Source organism: Equus przewalskii, chromosome 9 (genome assembly GCF_037783145.1).
Source record: "Equus przewalskii isolate Varuska chromosome 9, EquPr2, whole genome shotgun sequence".
Lineage (NCBI taxonomy): Eukaryota > Metazoa > Chordata > Mammalia > Perissodactyla > Equidae > Equus > Equus przewalskii.
In genome coordinates this window covers 14903282-14920512 of record NC_091839.1, presented here as the reverse complement: position 1 = coordinate 14920512, position 17231 = coordinate 14903282, and the positions used below count along the sequence as shown (strand labels likewise).

The following is a 17231-nucleotide window of genomic DNA, read 5'->3' as shown; positions in this document are numbered from 1 at the left end:
CCCAACCGAGCCCATCCCCAAATCCTGGCCCACAGCAACCACGAGATAATTACATGATCGCTGTTGTTTGCCCGTTAGTCTCGGCGTGATTTGTTTCAAGCAACACCTCGCAGACACTGCCCGTTTCTGGGGCAGCTGGGGCAGCGAGGTGATGAGTGCCCAGTGGTCATCGGGGCACCAGCGTATCCTCATCAGACCAGTTCTGTGGCGTGATCGTGGCCGGGCTGTGGTTGGAGGCCAGCTGCCAGTGCTCTTGATCACTTTCCAATCCTGCTTTTGTAATCACTCCTGGGATTCTGTGAGCCATCCCCAACCCTCTCAATCAATTTCCTTTCTGCCCCAGGGGCAGCTTCTGTTGCTTGGAACTAAATCAGTGATGCATGCTTTGAGGATGCTCAGCTCTTCAGTCTCAGCTTGGACGTCCCCTCCTCCTGGAAGCCCTCCCAGGCTGGGTCAGCTGCCCGCTCTGGGCCCCAGCAGCCCCCTGGGCTTTCCCATGCCAGCTCTGCCCACTCTGAGTCATCACTGTCTGGGGGCGGGTCTGTCTGATCACCGCCACATGCCCAGCACTGCCCAGCTCACAGGAGGGGCTCAACAGATGCCAAGTGGCTCAAACTTAAGTGGAAGGAGGCTTGGGTCCCTCTGGGATTAGTGAGGAGACGGGGAGACACTTCTTCAGCTTGATTTGGACTGGAAGTCACCATCACTCTGGGAGAAGATCAGAGAGGAATGGAGGAAAGAGCGAGGGACGAGGAAAGAGTGTGGCAAGACGGGGCACCTCACTCTCAGAGAAATGTGGGGACTCAGAACTCGGATACCTGTGTCTGGGTCCAGGAATATTTTCGCCGTGATGGGGAAAGGGAGTCAGATGCCTGATTCTCTGAGAACTTGGGACTCTGGACTCCTAAGTTGTGAGGGTGGAGCTCTTGGATCCGAGAAAGCAGGGACCTGCGGGCCTGGACTCCTGGATCTGGAGAATCCAGGCTCTTGGCTCTCTGATCCCCAGACCTCTGGGTTCATCAGGTGGCCATCAGGCCTCAGGGATGCCTGTTCCCGATGCCAAGCTGCCCCCTGGTGGCCGCTGTCCACTTTCTTCACACACCAAAGGACAGACCAAGCTTGGCAGTTTATTTCTGCTCCGCAAACCCCTTCCAAGGCCCCTGGGGCTCCCTTTAGCAGCACATCTTGGCGCCCTGCGAGGTGGAAAGAAAGATGGTTTAGATACCATCACATCCAAGTCGGGTGGGGCGGGCAGGGCCAGGCCAAGGGAGGGAACCTGGGCGGGGCGGGGGACTCACCTGGCCTCCGGGCCTGGGCAGCGATCACGGGACACACAGGGGCAGCTGGAGGGGTGACTTTCCCTTTAGGAGTTTCTGCAAGGGGGAGAGTTCGAGGTGGGCTGTGGATTTCCTAAGAACAGTGTTTCCCTTCTGCCCCCACCCCATCTTCCCTCTGACCCAGAGTCCTGGACCCCAGCTGTCCCCTCCACTTACTCTGTGGCTCCCTCCCTGGCCTCGGGGCTGGAGGTACTTTCCCACAGGGCTGAGGCCACAGGCCTAATTCTTGGCAAGGCAAGAGGAGCCCGAAGTCTGGGGAGGGCCAGAGGCGCCTGGAGGAGAGGAGATTAAGATATTTCACAGCTGAGTTGCAGCTGTGCTCCACTTCACAGGCCCAGACAGGGGTAACACATGGTGGGGGCAGGGCGGCAGGGGATAGTATGATAGGGTCTTGTCCCTAGTCCATGCTGTTTTTTCCTTAACACCTCTGGCTTGAGTAGGAAGAAGTTTTAATTTGTTTGTCTAGACATTGATCCATCCATCTGTCCATTCATCCATTTACTCATCCATTCACCCATCCACCCACTCATCCATGCATCCATCCATGTATCCATCCACCCACCCATCCATGTGTCCATCCATCCATCCATCCACGCACCCATCCATCCATCTATGTGTCCATCCATCCGTCCATCCATCCACACATCCATCTGTCTGTTCATCCATCCATCCACTTACCCATCCATCCATCTCTTCATCCATCCACCCATCTGCCAATTCATCCATTCACTGATCCATCCATCCATCCACCCATCTCTTCATCCATCCATCCATGCACCCACCCATCCATCCACCCACCCATCCATCTATCCATCCATTCATTCATCCATCCATCCATCCATTCACACACCCAGCTATCTGTTCATCCATCCACCTACCCATCCATCATCTGTTCATCCATTTACCCATCTGTCCATTCTTCCATTCACCCATCCATCCATCCATCCACCTACCCATCCATCTATGTGTCCATCCATCCATACACCCATCCATCCACCCACCCATCCATTATGTGTCCATCCATCCGTCCATCCATCCACACACCCAGCTATCTGTTCATCCATCCATCCACCTACCCATCCATCCATCTGTTCATCCATCCACCCATCTGTCCATTCATCCATTCACTGATGCATCCATCCATCCATCTCTTCATCCACCCACCCATCCATCTATCCATCCATCCACACACCCATCTGTTCATCCATCCACATACCCATCCATCATCTGTTCATCCTTTTACCCATCTGTCCATTCATCCATTCACCCATTCATCTACCCACCCATCCATCCATCCATCCATCCACCCATACACCCCCCCACCCATCCACCCACCCACCCATCCATCCATTCATCCATCTGTCCATTCATCTATCCACCCATCCATCCATCTACCCATTCATTCATTCACTCATTCATTCATCCCACAAACATTTCCTGAGCTTCTACAGTGTGTCAGGCACTCTTCTGAGCTCTGAAGAGACAGCCATGAACCAGACAGACAAAAATCTCTGTCCTCACAGAGCTGACAGTCTACTGAGCAGGAGGCTTACAGTGAGTAATCAGTGCGTGAGCAAGGAAATACCCCAAGAGAGAATTAGGTGTCCTTCAGAGAACTGGAATAGTGCATGGGGAGAGTGGGGGGCAACCAGACACGAAGGTACCTGGGGAAGGCATCTTGGAGGAGGGGATGATTGAGCAGAAGCCTGAGTGCAGGAAGGATGTGGGCAGAGACCCTGTGATGGATGGCGGGCTTGCTGGCTTATTAGAGAACAGCAAGGGGGTCCATTGCTGCTAGAAAGCAGTTGTAGGGTGGTGGGAGGGCAGAGAGGTGGGGAGATTTCAGATCCCCAGGCCTTGTGGCTAGGGGAGAGGATGTTGCCTTTAACTCTTGGAGTCCTGAGGTCTCGGGGGCTTCTGAGAGGCACGGGAAGGGATCTGACTCAGGTTACAGATGCCCAATCTTGTTGACTTCATCAAAACCCATGAAACCCATGGGGCCCTGCCATGCCTGTCCCCATTCTCCACACAGAGACAGTGAGGATGGGAGAGGTCCCCAGTGGCCACAGCAAGGTGCCAGGGTCCCACTGAATAACAGTGATGCCCCCAGAGATGGATTTCTCAGTTGGAGAACAGCAGTGTAGGGGAGCATTCTAAGCCTGGGGAGCACCATATGCAAATCACGCCCCCAGTGACACTGACCATGAACACAGCCCCATTCACCCTGTGCCCACAGCAGCCCCTGTGCTGGCATCACAGAGGGAGTGAAGGATGGATTCTGGAATCTGGAGCCAGGGGTCTGAGCTGGGTGACCTCAGTGTATCCCTCTGTATAATACGGATCATAATGGTATCTACTTCATCAGGTTGTCAAGACAATTACACAAATGCATTAAAAAGCAGCGCTGGGCACAGAGCATATGTGACAGTCACTGTGCTGAGAACAGGCAGACCCAGGGCCATCTCTTCTGCATGTTTTGAAGAATGAAGGAAAGAGAGATGACTGACAGGTTTGGGGGAGAAGAGGAAATGGCACACCAGGTGGAGGGCACAGCCTGTGCAAGGGTGCGACCCTCTGGCCAGAGGTGGCCCGTCCACCTGCCGCCTGGCTGTGTCCCCCTCCTTGTCCTCACGGGGCCGGCTGAGTGCTTCCTAATGTTTCCATTTGCTTTTGGCTGCAGATCGGGATCTGTTTTTAGCTTCCCCGGCTGGTGTCACCGCCACCCCACCTCCCGCTGGCTCTCTTGTTTGCTGTGGTCGAATAATGTTCCCGGACTTCCTGAGCTGTTTGTTTGAAGCCTGTCCACGATCGATTGCATCTCGTGTGTCCTCAGCCCGAGTTCCTTGCAGAGATCTGATCCTCCCCAGCAAGCCAGGGTCTCAGAAAATGCTGGAGTGGGGGGCGGGGGGAGAAGAAAGCAGGCCTGGGGCTCGCTTAGAAAAGCAGCACAGGATTTCGGGGTATTTAAGGTCCCTGCCCCCCCAACCCTGGCTTCTCCTCTTTCAGGCTGTGTGGGTTTGGGCAGCTGCAGTCACCTTTCTGAGCTTTGTTCCTCTGGAAAATGAAGAGAGGAACATTTTCAACATCATCGGACTATAGGGAAGACTTGGGTCAATGTATTCATTCAATGCCTATTTTGTGACCACCTACTATGTGTCAGGCACTGTTCTAGACTCTGGAGATATAATGGAGAATACTAACCTTTACGAGGGTCACAATCTGCTGACGGTGACAGAAAACGACAAAAACTGCACACACTGCCAGGTGGTAAAAAGGACTAGGAAAATGCAGTGGGGCTGGGCCTTGGAGGGCGGGGGGCTATTTTCAATGGGGCGGTCAGGGAAGGTCTCCCTGAGGAGGGGATGAGACAGCGAGTCTGGGGAAAGCAGGTCCAGGCAGAGGGAACAGCTCGTGCAAAGGCCCTGGGGTAGGACATGCCAGGGATGTGGGAAGGAGAGGCACAAAGCCAGTGAGGGGGAATGAATAAGGAAGAAGACAAGAGAAGAGGCCACAGAGGTGGTGCATGGCAGATCGCACACCTTGTAAGTGGGCACAGATGATGAGTGCTGGGCCTCGACCCCGTGAGCACCCAGCCAGACCAGGGGCCCCAGGGCTGAATGAGACCCAAGCTGCCCACCTCAGACCAGCCCCTGACTCACCACCTTCCTCTGGCCTTCATCTCTGGGTCTCCTGGGGGAGAGATTTAGTCGAGGGGGCAATGGGGGAGCTGAGGGGGCCACCTAGGGGAGACAGAGGGTGGGGGGGCTATCAGCTGCCAGTTTCTTCTCACCTACATGTCCTCCTGCCTGGAGACCCAGCAGTCAGTTCTCGATTTCGGAGATGTGATGGAGAATAAGACGAAGTCCCCACCCTCAGGAGGGCTCCACCTGGAGGAAGGCATCCCCCTGACCCAGGGGGGCAGAAGTCCAGGCCTGCAGCACCCGGAATTGGATCACTAGCCCCCTCCTCTCTTAGGATAGAGGAGTACAGGCCCCCAGCCCCTTCTCCCTCAGACCCAGGGGTCCAGCCCCAGCCCCTCCTCCCTCAGAACCAGGGGTCCATCCCCCAGCCCCTCCTCCCTCAGAACCAGGGGTCCATCCCCCAGCCCCTTCTCCCTCAGACCCAGGGGTCCAGGCCCCCAGCCCCTCCTCCCTCAGACACAGGGGTCCAGGCCCCCAGCCCCTCCTCCCTCAGACACAGGAGTCCAGGCCCCCAGCCCCTCCTCCCTCAGACCCAGGGGTCCGGGCCCCCAGCCCCTCCTCCCTCAGACCCAGGAGTCTGGGCCCCCAGCCCCTCCTCCCTCAGACCCAGGAGTCCGGGCCCCAGCCCCTCCTCCCTCAGACCCAGGAGTCCGGGCCCCAGCCCCTCCTCCCTCAGACCCAGGAGTCCAGCCCCTCCTCCCTCAGACCCAGGAGTCCGGGCCCCAGCCCCTCCTCCCTCAGACCCAGGAGTCCAGCCCCTCCTCCCTCAGACCCAGGAGTCCGGGCCCCAGCCCCTCCTCCCTCAGACCCAGGAGTCCAGCCCCTCCTCCCTCAGACCCAGGGGTTCCAGTTCCAGCCTGGGCCTGGCCCCGCTCACCTGCCCCTGCGGCTCCTCCCTATCTTCTTGGTCACTGCCAGGCCTGGGGTCCTCAGCAGGGAGCCTGGCTTCCACTGGCCTCCCCTGGAACTGGTGGATACTCACAGCCTCTCGGCCCTTGATCTCGCTGCGGCAGAAGGGGCAGGTCTGGCTGTCCGAGTGCTGGGGGAGGTGAGGGTCGGTCAGGGTCTCCCTGTTCTCCACCATGCCCCACCCAACAGAGTGATCCCCAACCAACAGACGGAGGGAGGGGGATGGGGAGAGAGATGTTGAATGGGAAGCGGGGGTGGACCAGAGCCGAGGTCAGGAGGGGTTCACAAACGGGGAGCCCAGGGGAGCCCGGTGTCACGGGGGTCTCGGCCTATCTACAGTGACACCATGGGCTAGGAGTACCCGAGGCACCTGCTCGGGCCGTGCGCATTGTGGCCAGCCCCGCAGAACTTCCCCCAACCAGCGGGGCCAGTGCTGTGGCTGGACCGGCCCTGGTGGTTCTTATGATGACAGGACGCCGCTCAGCAACGGCCATCAGGGAATTGTGAGGAGCAAGATTTTTACTCACGGGGTCTGGAGGGGACACGCCCCATCCAGGCCACACGGCAGCCTCAGGCGGGGTCGCAGGGAGAGAGAGGAAGGGAGCACGGACTTGGGGCTCGGCCTCATCAGGGGCCGAGGGTGGTGCTTAGGGTTTCCTGGCTTTGCTCTTTATTGGCAAATTTAAGGCGTACGGAGCAGAACCAGGGTGCAGGAAAGGAAAATGGGGTCACCTAAGGGGCCAGTTTTCTAGTCCCCCAGGGCTTTCTCAAGGGGACCATCATGGGTGTGTGTGTCCTGGTTCCTTATCCCGCTGCTGCGTTAGGAGCCATGTCAGACCGCCGGCAATATGTTTATTGGAGATGGATGTCTTTGAAATGGAGGCCTTGCCAATCCAAAGCTTAATGTCCAACACTCACTTTACAGTGAAAAAGTTTCATGTCGGGTACCCACCCTGCACAGGGCAACAGCCCCCCTTTCCCAGGGGCCTTTGCTGAGGGCTTCGTGGGCGTGGATCCTCACTATGGCCCACGGGAAGTTACCACCATCAGCCCCATTCGCCAAGAAGGCAGCTAAGGCCCAGAGACGTGAAGCCACTGACCCTGGATCGCCCAGTGAGGGGAGGAAGGAGGCCTTGCCACACTCATATGTAGCTGGAGGAGGAGAAGCAGAGGTGACAGCTGCAGAGCGAGATGGAGACAGAGGCACAGACACAGACAGGCGGGCTGCCGGTCCTCACTCCTGTGTGACCCTGAGCAAGTCTCTTCTCTCCCCGGGCCTCAGTTTCCCTATCTGATGGATGAGGCATATGGGAGCTCCTTCTGGATTTTTACCGTCAGGAGGGGGAGACCGGGTGGGAAGGTGGGGTGGAGTCGGACCCACCTGCCAGGCGGCCAGGCAGCGACTACAAAGCAGGTGCCCGCACGGCTCGATCTTCACATCCTTGTTGCTCTCGGCACAGATCTTACAGAGTTCGAACGTGGAGTCCATGGCCCAGTACAGCCGCAGCTGCTCCTGGCCGGCACAGAGGTGGGGAGGATGGGAAGGGGAGGTGTCAGCCCGGGGGGGACCAGTTGGGCCCCAGGAAGCAAGTCCCAAACCTTTGCGCCAGCCCCAAACCCTCTCCCAGCTCAAGGCCCGTGGGTCCAGCTGCCCCTACATGAACACTTTGCTATGAGGCTTGTTCTCTGGGTGGCCTAACTCTGGGCTGCCAGATTTAGCAACTAAAAATACAGGAGGTCTTGTTAAATTTGATTTTCAGATAAACAAGGAATAAATTTTTAGGCATAAGTATATCCCAAATACCACGTGGGCTATACTTATACTAAAAAATTTATTTGTGGATTCTCTCTCACCCACGGGGCGGCTGTGGAGAGTAAGAGCTGGCACGGGGGCTGCCACTGGTGGATACCCAAGTGCATTAGTTGTTCTGATGACCTCAGCGGTATCGTTTCCTAGTTTAATCCCCACGAAAACAGCTGAGTAGGAGGCAGGAGGGGCCGTATTTTCCAGAAGAGGAACAGAGGCTCGGAGAGACTACGTGATTTATCCCAGGTCCCATGGCCACCAAGCGGGCACAGAACCTGAGGCTTCAGAAGCCGGGGTGGCGGGGGCTGCGGGCAGGGTGGGGGCACAGGCCAGGGCTCACCTCCGACACGTGGATGTGCTGCTGGGGTTCCATCTGGCGGAGTTCGGTCAGGTCCGGGTTGTGGTTCTTCCCGTCTGGGTAGAGGTAGCTGGGGGAGGGAAGAGAGGGTGCTAGGGGCCAGCCAGCACCCCCGACTCTAGACTGACAAGCACCCCCACACTGCCACGGGGCTGGGCTTCTGGGATGAGCATCTGGCCCAAATCCACTGCTGGCCTGGGGGTATTTTCCCTTCCCTCTCCTCAAATTGGGATTCTCCAGGGCAGGGCTGCGTCCTCTCAGTCCCAATAGAAGGACCATGTCCCCTAAGACCCCACATAAGAGCACATTAGACCTAAATGACTCAAGCTCTAGAAACGGAGGTCAGATGCGTGAGAACCAGGAAACCTCAGACTGAGCCCTCCCAAAGTGTCGCCGTCCTGGAGTCCTCAGGCCCGAGCAGAGGAGCATCTGAGAGTCACAGATGGCTGCCGGGACCAGATCCTAGCGTCTTAGACTAGCAGATCTAGAAGGACCCTCCCAGACAGTCTACTTGGCGCTTCCCAGATGGTGACGAGGTTCTGCACGGGCAAGGCGACTGCCCAGGGTCACACAGCAAGGCTTGGAGGGACCCAGACCCTGGGCTGTGCGCGAGGTCTGAGCACCGAGCTCTGAGAAGTGCTCTGCAACCCCCGGGGGACTCTCACCCAGGTCAGAACGGCACCCTCGGACCAACGGCAGGGCTGCAAGTCCCCCGAGGCTGGTGGCTCTGCCTTGGCCAGCCAGCTAGAGCAGTGCAGGAGCCCTGGCCTGGGCCCCCACGCGGCTCTCCCACAGACACACTGTGTGACCTGGGCCGGGCAGCTCTACTTCTCTGGCCTCAATTTTCCCTTCTGTAAAATGGGCATAATGCCGGCTGGGGCCAAGATGGGTGGTGAGGATTAAATGAGAGAGCGCTCGTAAAATTGCAGTGTGTGCCCTCCACAGTAAGAGAGAAGGCTGGGGTTGATGTTAGACCCAGAAAGTCGCCTTGCTGCGTGGTGGAAAGACCTTGGAGTCCCTTCCAGTCTCTCAGGGCCCGATCTTCCCATCTATAAAATGCTGGGTGTGTGTGTGTGTGTGTATGTGTGTGTGTGTGTGTGTGTGTATGGGTGTCTGGGGAGGGGGGCAGGCGGGTTAAGCCAGACTGATGGTGTTCACACTTATCTTAACTCTGGAATCCTCTTCTCCAATGAACTCTGACCCAGAACTCAGGACATTACGGTGGGTAAGGGTCCCTATTCTGAGCCTGGCTGCCTTAGCTCAGGAGCTGTGTGACCTGAGGAGCAGGCTCTGTCTCTGTGCCCCAGCTGTCCAATAGGGCTGGAACCGTCTGCCTCATTCAACAGCTCTTCGTTATTTGTGGATCCCATATTCGCAAATTTGCCTGCTCGCTAAAATCTATTTGTAACCCCAAATCAATACTCGCGGCATTTTTGTGCTCACTCATGGACATGCACGTAGAGGCAAAAAATTTGTGTTGCCCGACGGGCACGTTCCAGCGGAGGTCGAACAAGGCGACCGTTGGCCCTCTCGTTCCAGCTCCCGCACTGGAAACAAGTGTCCTTTTCGCAATGGTTGGGGTGCCAGGTTTTTCCCATTCTTATGCTTTTTGTCGGGGACGCAGCTGTTTAAAACGCCCCCTGGCACAAGCCGTGGTGCCATCCAGTGTCCTAAGCACAAGGAGGCTGTGACGCGCCTCATGGAGAAAATGCGTGTGTTACAGCAGCTTTGTTTGGGCACAGGTTACAGCGCGCTGGCCGTGAGTTGGGTGTGAATGAACCACCAGTACATGTTAAAGAGGTGTCTCTGACAGAAACACACGTAAAGGTTCCTGTGTAGTGACTGGTTGGCAAAAATGCGACCAGAGTCTTGCAAGAACCTAAACTTTTATTTCCTCTGGGAGCGATGTCAGTGTGCTAATTCAGTGTTTATAAAGACTTCATAGGACGTAACTGTCCTGAATAATGGAGACGGATTGCATATGTGTCTTGCTTCTATCTGTCTGTCTGTCTACCTACCTACCTACCTATCATCTATCCATCTACGCATCTATCATCTATCAATCTATACATCTATCATCTATCACTTATCTATCTATCCATCTATCTACCATCTATCATCTATCATCTATGCATCTATCATAATCCATCTACAAATCTATCATCTATGTATCCATCTATCTACCAATCTATCCATCTATGCGTCTATCATCTATCTATCCATCCATCCATGAATCTATCATTTATCTGTCCATCTATCGTCTATCTATCTATGCCTCTATCATCTATTTATCTATCAATCATCTATCCATCTATGCATCTATCTATCATCTATCCACCCACCCATCCATCTATGCATCTATCATCTATCTACCCATCTATCTATTGATCTATCATCTATCCATTTATGCATCTATCATTTACCTATCTATCCATCTATCTACTCATCTATCATCTATCTACCTATCATCCATGCATCTATTTATCATTTATCTATCATCTATATACCTATCTATCCATCTATCTGCCTATCTATCATCTATCTTCCTAGTATGCCTCTATCTATCTATTATCTATTTATCTATCTATCCATCCATCTATGCCTCTACCTACCTCTCTATCTATCATCTATCTTTTATTTATCTATCCATCTATCTACCTATCTATCCATCCAATGCACGTATCTACCTGTCTATCAACTGTCTATCTATCCATCTATCTCATATCGTATCACACAGTTATGACTGACAAGAAGTCTCTGGTTAAAGGTCCAGGTGAGTGGGGACCCTCACCTGCCTTTTTTCTTCCCTCCCCTCCTACCCAAGGCTCCTTCTGAAAGAGGGTCCCCGGGGAGCCAAGGTTACAGGTTGGAAACCCCAGGCTAGCCGTTCGCCCAGTTCTCTTTCTGCTTTAACGGTCAGATTCTGGAACAGGATATGGATATCTAGAAGCAAAAGCTCTTGAGTGCAATTCCAAGAATGGAGCCGTCGGGCTTGTGGGCAGCTCCACACACACCTCTCCCGGGGTTGCCTGCGCTTAGGGCAGCTTTGTGGGAACTAGAAAAGGCACCCCCTCCGAGCCTTGTCTGCCACCTGCTGGAATGCAGCGGTATTGCAAGTTTGTGAAGTCCGCTCTGTGAGCTGCGTGTCCTCACGTAGGGGTCTGGGGCAGTACTCAACATGGGCCACCTTTGGAGGTGTGTCCTGCTGACCCCCTACCCCTGGCCAGGGTGGGAACTCACAAGCCTTCCTTTTGTCCTTCCAGGAGGGCCTGGAACAGGGGTTGATTGGGAGGGATGGTCTGCAGGATGCTGCCGTCTGTGCTCACGTATCCAATGGCCCACTGTCCCAGGCGAGTGCAGCTGGGCCGGAAGATGTAGCTGGAGGAAGGGGAGGAAGAGGAAGGTAGGATGGGGTGAGGGAGCGGTCACCGCTGTCCATTCTGAGACCTCTCAGCCCCTCACCCTGTCGAGGATCCAGGTGTCCTTGCCCCCTTAGCTCCCAGCTTCTCACTCTTTTAGGTCCTTGTGGCCCACTAGGGGGGATGTCTATTGTTTTCACCTGATGGGCTCCTCCGCCTCCTTCACTGAGGTTTAGACAAGGCTGATTCTGGCTTGCATTTCAGGACCCCTGACCACAATAATGGGAGTCAACCCTGAGAATTTTGCTGAAAATATCCGGAGCTAGGTACCCCATTTCTGCAGAGGTGGCTAAGCCAGTAGGATGTACAGCTGGGGCATCTAGAAACCATTTGCTACCATGAAGAGAGACCATGTCTGAGGACAAAGCTGACACAGAGGAAAGCAGAGACAGGGACACACAGGAACCGATTCCTGACAACAGCACTTGAGTGCCTGGATCCTGCCACACCTGAAACCCCTTACCTGGTCTTTTCCATTATGGGAATAAATTCATCCCTTTTTCTTTCCCTTTAAACCAGTTTGCAGTGTAACTGGAAGAGCACTAACACACTTGCTGTCCTGGGGGTCCTGTACCTCAGCCCTGCAAAGACTCATGAATCTGACCTCCTATTCCCTTAACCTCTTGGTCTTCCAGGTAGCTCAGCCCCTCAATTCTCAGCCCTTTGGGGGCATCTAACAGCTCAAAACTCCTGGTTTATGGGGCCAGCCCTGTGGCTGAGTGGTTAAGTTCACGTGCTCTGCTTTGGCGGCCCAGGGTTCGCAGGTTCAGATCCTGGGTGTGGACCTACACATGGCTCATCAGGCCAGGCTGTGGTGGTGTCCCACATAGAGGAGCTAGAATGACTTACAACTAGGATATACAACTACGCTCTGGGGCTTTGGGAAGGAAAAAAAAAAAAAAGGAAGATTGGCACCTGATATTAGGTCAGGGCTAATCTTCCTCACCAAAAAACAAAAACAAAAACAAAAACACCACCTCCTGGCTTAAAATCATTTAATGACTCAGGTGTCTGGTTTCCCCATCTCCTGCCTCAGCAGGTGGGGGGGTCATATTCAAACTATTTAACAGATGGGACAGCATAGGCTCTGACCGATCAGAAATGGATCTTATCCTGGGGCAGCGTCTTCAGGCCCTCTGCCAGACTAGGTATTGTCCCTTTAGCTGCGAGTCTGTAGGAAGGTCCAGGAGGTCCCCGGAGAAGAGGCAGGAGGCAGGGGTACCCAGCATCTGACTCCCTGGGGTCCTGGGCGCCTCAGCACTTCAGTTCTCACTCTCTGAAGGGTGTCTGGGCTTCCCCCCGATCCCGGCCCAGGACTCAGGGCCCTGAGCCACCCCCCAGCCTCCCCTCCTGAGCCTGGTCCTCTTACCTGCCCGGCTTGTCTCTGCAGGCCTGCAGACGCGCTCCGACCTCGTCATAGGTGAGGAAGGCCATGTAGCCCGGGTGGTTGACCGCCAGGAGCTGCCAGTTCTTGAGGAGGGTTGGCCAGGGCTGGGGGGGCATGGCCTCGTCAGGGAGGGGCCACACCCCCAACGCCTCCCAGGGCCTAAGAGTCAGGCTCCTCAACACACCCAGAGGAGACCTCAGGGAGAACTCCGGACACACAAGATTCCAGACCCTTCCTTCCTCAGGTTCCCAACCTCCTCCTCCCTCAGACCCAGGGGTCCAGGCCCCAGCCCCTCCTCCCTCAGACCCAGGAGTCCAGGCCCCCAGCCCCTCCCCCCTCAGACCCAGGAATCTGTGCCCCCAACCTCTCCTTCCCCGGGGATTCCAGCCTTGGCCTTCCCTGACCTGGAAGAGCCTGGTGAAGATGTCAAACTCAAAGACGGACACGTGGCCGCTGCAGGTGAGGTCGATGGTGGAGCGCAAGGCCAGGGCAGTGGCGCCCGATTCCACAGGGTGGCAGGTGCACAAGATGGACTCAAACTCGGCCCAGGGCAGCACACACCTGGGTGGAGCAGGGTGGGGGATGCAGTTGAGGCCCCTGGGAGCCTAGGATGGGAAGACCTCTAGGAAGGAGGTAGCAGGGGCGGGATATTTCGGTCTGAGGGAGGAGGGGCTGGGGATGGACCCCTGGGTCTGAGGGAGGAGGGGCTGGGGGCCTGGACCCCTGGGTCTGAGGGAGGAGGGGCTGGGGGCCTGGACTCCTGGGTCCCTGGGCAGGGGCGGGATGAGGCTCCAGGAGCTGAGGGCCCCCGGGGCCAAGTGCCCACTCACCGGGCTCCGCAGCGCTCCCTCCAGAAGGCGTGGGCAGGGGCCTTGGTGAGCTGGTACGTGTGTCCACAGTACTTTCCCTGGGGGAAGAGCGCGCCCAGCTCTGCGTGCATGTGGCTGAAGATGAGAGCCAGCTTGGCCAGCTGTCGCCTGCAGGGAGGGACTCTGAGGACCTGGCTGGACTTGGAGCTCCCACCGACACCTCCACCCACAGGGACACGGCCCCGGACTCTCTCTCTCGTCTCAGTGTAGGGTAAAAGTCGACTCCAGCCCTGCCTGTTGCAACCCTGACGCCTATCCTCCCAGAACCTCGGTTTCTTCATCTAGGAAGGAAGGAGGTGCTGCCCAACAGCCAGGCCATCCTCCAGAAGACAAGTCCCACCCTCCGCCTGCAGTCCCCCGGGGGCTGGAGGAGAAGCCTTGCCGAGTGAGACGTGGGACCACTAGAGCTGATGGCATCGAGGGCGGTCTGCACACAGTTCACGCTCCAGCCTTCCTCTTGGTTTTAGCAGCGCTGGGTGGTGGACCCCCGTGCCCTCTCCTGCCATCCCTGAGGCACAGATCAGGATGGGGAGCAGCAGAGGGCAGCTCTGGCGATTAACTGTGTGATTTTTGACAAGTTCTTTTTTTTCCCCCTAAGTCTCAGTCTCCTTAGCTGTGAAATGGGCATAAAGACCCCCTGCCCCATAGGGGGAGCGACGAGGATGCTTCCCAGCCTTACAAGCATGTAAAATGCCTAGCACGCCCAGCGGACATCCGCGCTCAGGGCGTGTCCATTATTATTACTGTTCTTCTTATTTTATATGAGTAGTCTCCTTGGGCCAGGTCTGTAGGGTTCTGGGACCTTCTAGAAGGCCACCCCTGGCCGTTGCTAAGCACCCTCCCTCCCCAGAGTCTAATCTGCAGCCACTATCCAAATGGCGGGGCTGGTCCCAACTGAGGGGTCCTCTAAATGTGAAACACACCAGATTTCAGAAACTCGGTGCAAAAGAAAAAAAGTGAATGATCTCGTTCATCATGGCTTTCTACCGATTACAAGTCAAGAAGATAGTTTGGATACAAGGAATTCAAGAAAATGTTATTAAAACTCAATAGAGTGACTTTTGAAAAATTATGACTAGGCAGGTTATTGACCCTATGCAGTCCATTTCAGGATGAATTTAAGGAGATGCTATGAAATATTTGCTATAAGGAAGGGGCATGGGGTGTGGCAGGGTTGAGAGCCGCTGGTCCAGACCTTGCTCTGAGCTCTCAGCCTCAAACCTCATCTGTCCATCACACGGCAGCCCCCTCCCCAGAGCTCAGAACCAGAGCCGGCAGCCGGCACCCAGCCCCAGCTCCTGAGCTGGCTGTTCCTCAGGAACCAGACAGGGGGTGCCGGGGAATCCCTGGGGCAGGGGCGTGATGCGGGTGTCAATCCACCCCGCCTCCTGCAGGAAGCTCCCTGGGGTCCCCACGATCCCAGGATGTGTCTCTAAGCCTCTGGGAGGGTGGGCCGAGGAAGCCGCTGCTGAGGGCCCAAGGAAGGGGGTTTGAAATGGGGGCCGAGGGCGCAGGTGTCCAAGGAAGGGAAAAGCTGGGTGGCCCAGTTTTCCAGGTTCCCTCAGGAAGAAGGGGTTGGGACCCTGACTTCCTGGTCTGAGGGAGGAGGGGCTGGGGGATGGACCCCTGGGTCTGAGGGAGGAGGGGCTGGGGGCCCAGATTCCTGGGTCTGAGGGAGGAGGGGCTGGGGGCTGGACCCCTGGGTCTGAGGGAGGAGGGGCTGGGGGCTGGACCCCTGGGTCTGAGGGAGGAGGGGCTGGGGGATGGACTCCTGGGTCTGAGGGAGGAGGGGCTGGGGGCCCAGATTCCTGGGTCTGAGGGAGGAGGGGCTGGGGGCCGGACCTGGGCCTCACCGGTGGTCCCTCCCTGTTGGGGCCAGGGGCCCCGCTCACCTGAGCCTCGAGCCCTCCCGGAAGAGCTCGTCGTTGGCGCTCCTCCGGCCCCGCGGTGGCAGCAGTTCCGCCACCTGCCTGCTCTTGGCCTCCAGGTTGGCGAGGTAGACGACGAGGAAGTCCCCCGCGCCCCCGGGTCCCTCGGGGTCGCCTCCGCCGGCCGTCCTCCGGGTTTGGGCCACGTCGCGCAGCAGCTGCGCGGTGCGGGGCAGCAGGTCCCGCAGCGAGGGCGGGCTCGAGGAGAGTCGCGGGTCCCCGCACCGCTCCTCCAGGCGCTGCAGCAACCTCACCGCCCGGCCGAGCGCGCGAGGCTCTCCCCGCTGTCGCCCCCGCGGGGCCGCTGCCGCAGCCATGGTCCCTCGGGTGCCCTGGGTGCCGGGCGCGTTGGGAAAGGCACGGAGGGCCCCGCCCAGCCCGGGGAAGGGGCGGGAGAGGCGAGGGCGGGCCCGGGAGAAGGGGAGGGGACAGCAGGTAGCTGTGTCTCCAAAGGGGGCAGGGGTTGGGGGCTCTGCGACCTGACTTCCCGGGAGATGGGGTTCCGAAGTCTGATCCCCCAAGGGGAGCTGGATGGAGTGCCTTCGGGGAGTGGCGACAGGTGAGGGGCATGCCCTGCCCGTTCTGGGCGGGGCTGAGGACTGGGTCCAAGGTTGCAGTGGAGGAGAGGTTGGGGAGCTCTGGGACTTTTGTTGGGGGCAGGGGTCGGACTGGGAGCTTAGCTATCCAGACCCTGCAGGGAGGAGGGGCTGGGACGTAGCACGCCCGCGTCAAGGCTCAAGGTCCAGATCTTTTGTCGTGGCATAGGATTAGAGGCGAGCTGAACTTTCAAAGAGGAAAGGGCAGGGAAATAGGGCGACGTCTTTGTCCCTGAGAAGGAAGGCAGAACGTGACCAGACCCCGAGGTCCCCTAGGAGCGGAGTTGGGGAGGACGGTGCGTGAGGGAACAGGGATTTGGTGACCCCATTCTGGGTCTCCACGGCAGGGGCATGCGGGACATCACGCTGGAGATGAGACACCCAGATTTGCAAAGGAAGTGAGTCCCTGGGTCCCCAGGGGATGAGGCTGGAAGATGGGCTTCAAGAATGCAGGGCTCGAGGCACGGCTTGGGGGCGCAGGGCTGGAGAGCGGTGGTTTTCTCCCCCACCTGCGCGACCTGTAGCATCCGCCCAGCCCGGGCTGCCCGCCCGGCAGCCACCTGAGGGCGCTGTGTGCCCGGCGGTCCCTCCACCAGATGGCACCCAGGCCCCGCCCCACGGCATCCAGGCCCCGCCCCACAGCATCCAGGCCCCGCCCCACGGCATCCAGGCCCCGCCCCACGGCATCCAGGTCCCGCCGCAAGGCATCCAGGCCCCGCCCCACGGCATCCAGGCCCCGCCGCAAGACATCCTGTGCACCTAACTGGAAAATTTCGAATCAGAGAGGCACGAATAGCTGACATTTGTTGAACGCTCGCTCTCTGTGGGCCCTACGTGTCAGGCTTTACATTTTCTCCCTGAATTCTCAAAAACTCTTTGAGGCGGGGGGAGGGGGCGAGGGTTTAAGACCAGAACTTTCT

The 17231-nt window shown here is 57.3% G+C and overlaps 1 protein-coding gene and 1 long non-coding RNA gene across 7 annotated transcripts; one reads left to right on the top strand and one right to left on the bottom strand.

Annotated features, from left to right (window-relative positions):
* Window positions 1-1107: 1107 nt before the first annotated feature.
* On the bottom strand, window positions 1108-16317 carry CBLC (Cbl proto-oncogene C). 6 transcript variants are annotated; one of them, XR_011543793.1, is made up of 12 exons: window positions 15680-16317; window positions 13749-13895; window positions 13323-13479; window positions 12901-13022; window positions 11353-11490; window positions 8095-8182; window positions 7329-7460; window positions 5916-6077; window positions 4997-5077; window positions 1494-1609; window positions 1299-1373; window positions 1108-1193 (listed from the first exon to the last, which is right to left on the bottom strand). XR_011543793.1 is itself a non-coding variant. In XM_070632906.1 (11 exons), exons 1-10 carry the CDS (start codon window positions 16030-16032, stop codon window positions 1323-1325), a joined length of 1431 nt encoding a protein of 476 aa, XP_070489007.1. In that variant the 5' UTR covers window positions 16033-16247; the 3' UTR covers window positions 1108-1193; window positions 1299-1322. The 6 variants fall into 6 exon arrangements, 4 of the variants coding, with proteins under 4 accessions (XP_070489007.1, XP_070489003.1, XP_070489004.1 ...); XR_011543792.1 differs by having other exon boundaries at window positions 13749-13862; window positions 15680-16127; XM_070632906.1 differs by lacking the exon at window positions 1494-1609 and having other exon boundaries at window positions 15680-16247.
* On the top strand, window positions 3742-4486 carry LOC139085476 (uncharacterized). The gene is made up of 3 exons (XR_011543794.1): window positions 3742-3846; window positions 4018-4213; window positions 4344-4486. It is a non-coding gene; the product is annotated as an uncharacterized lncRNA (long non-coding RNA).
* Window positions 16318-17231: the final 914 nt, after the last annotated feature.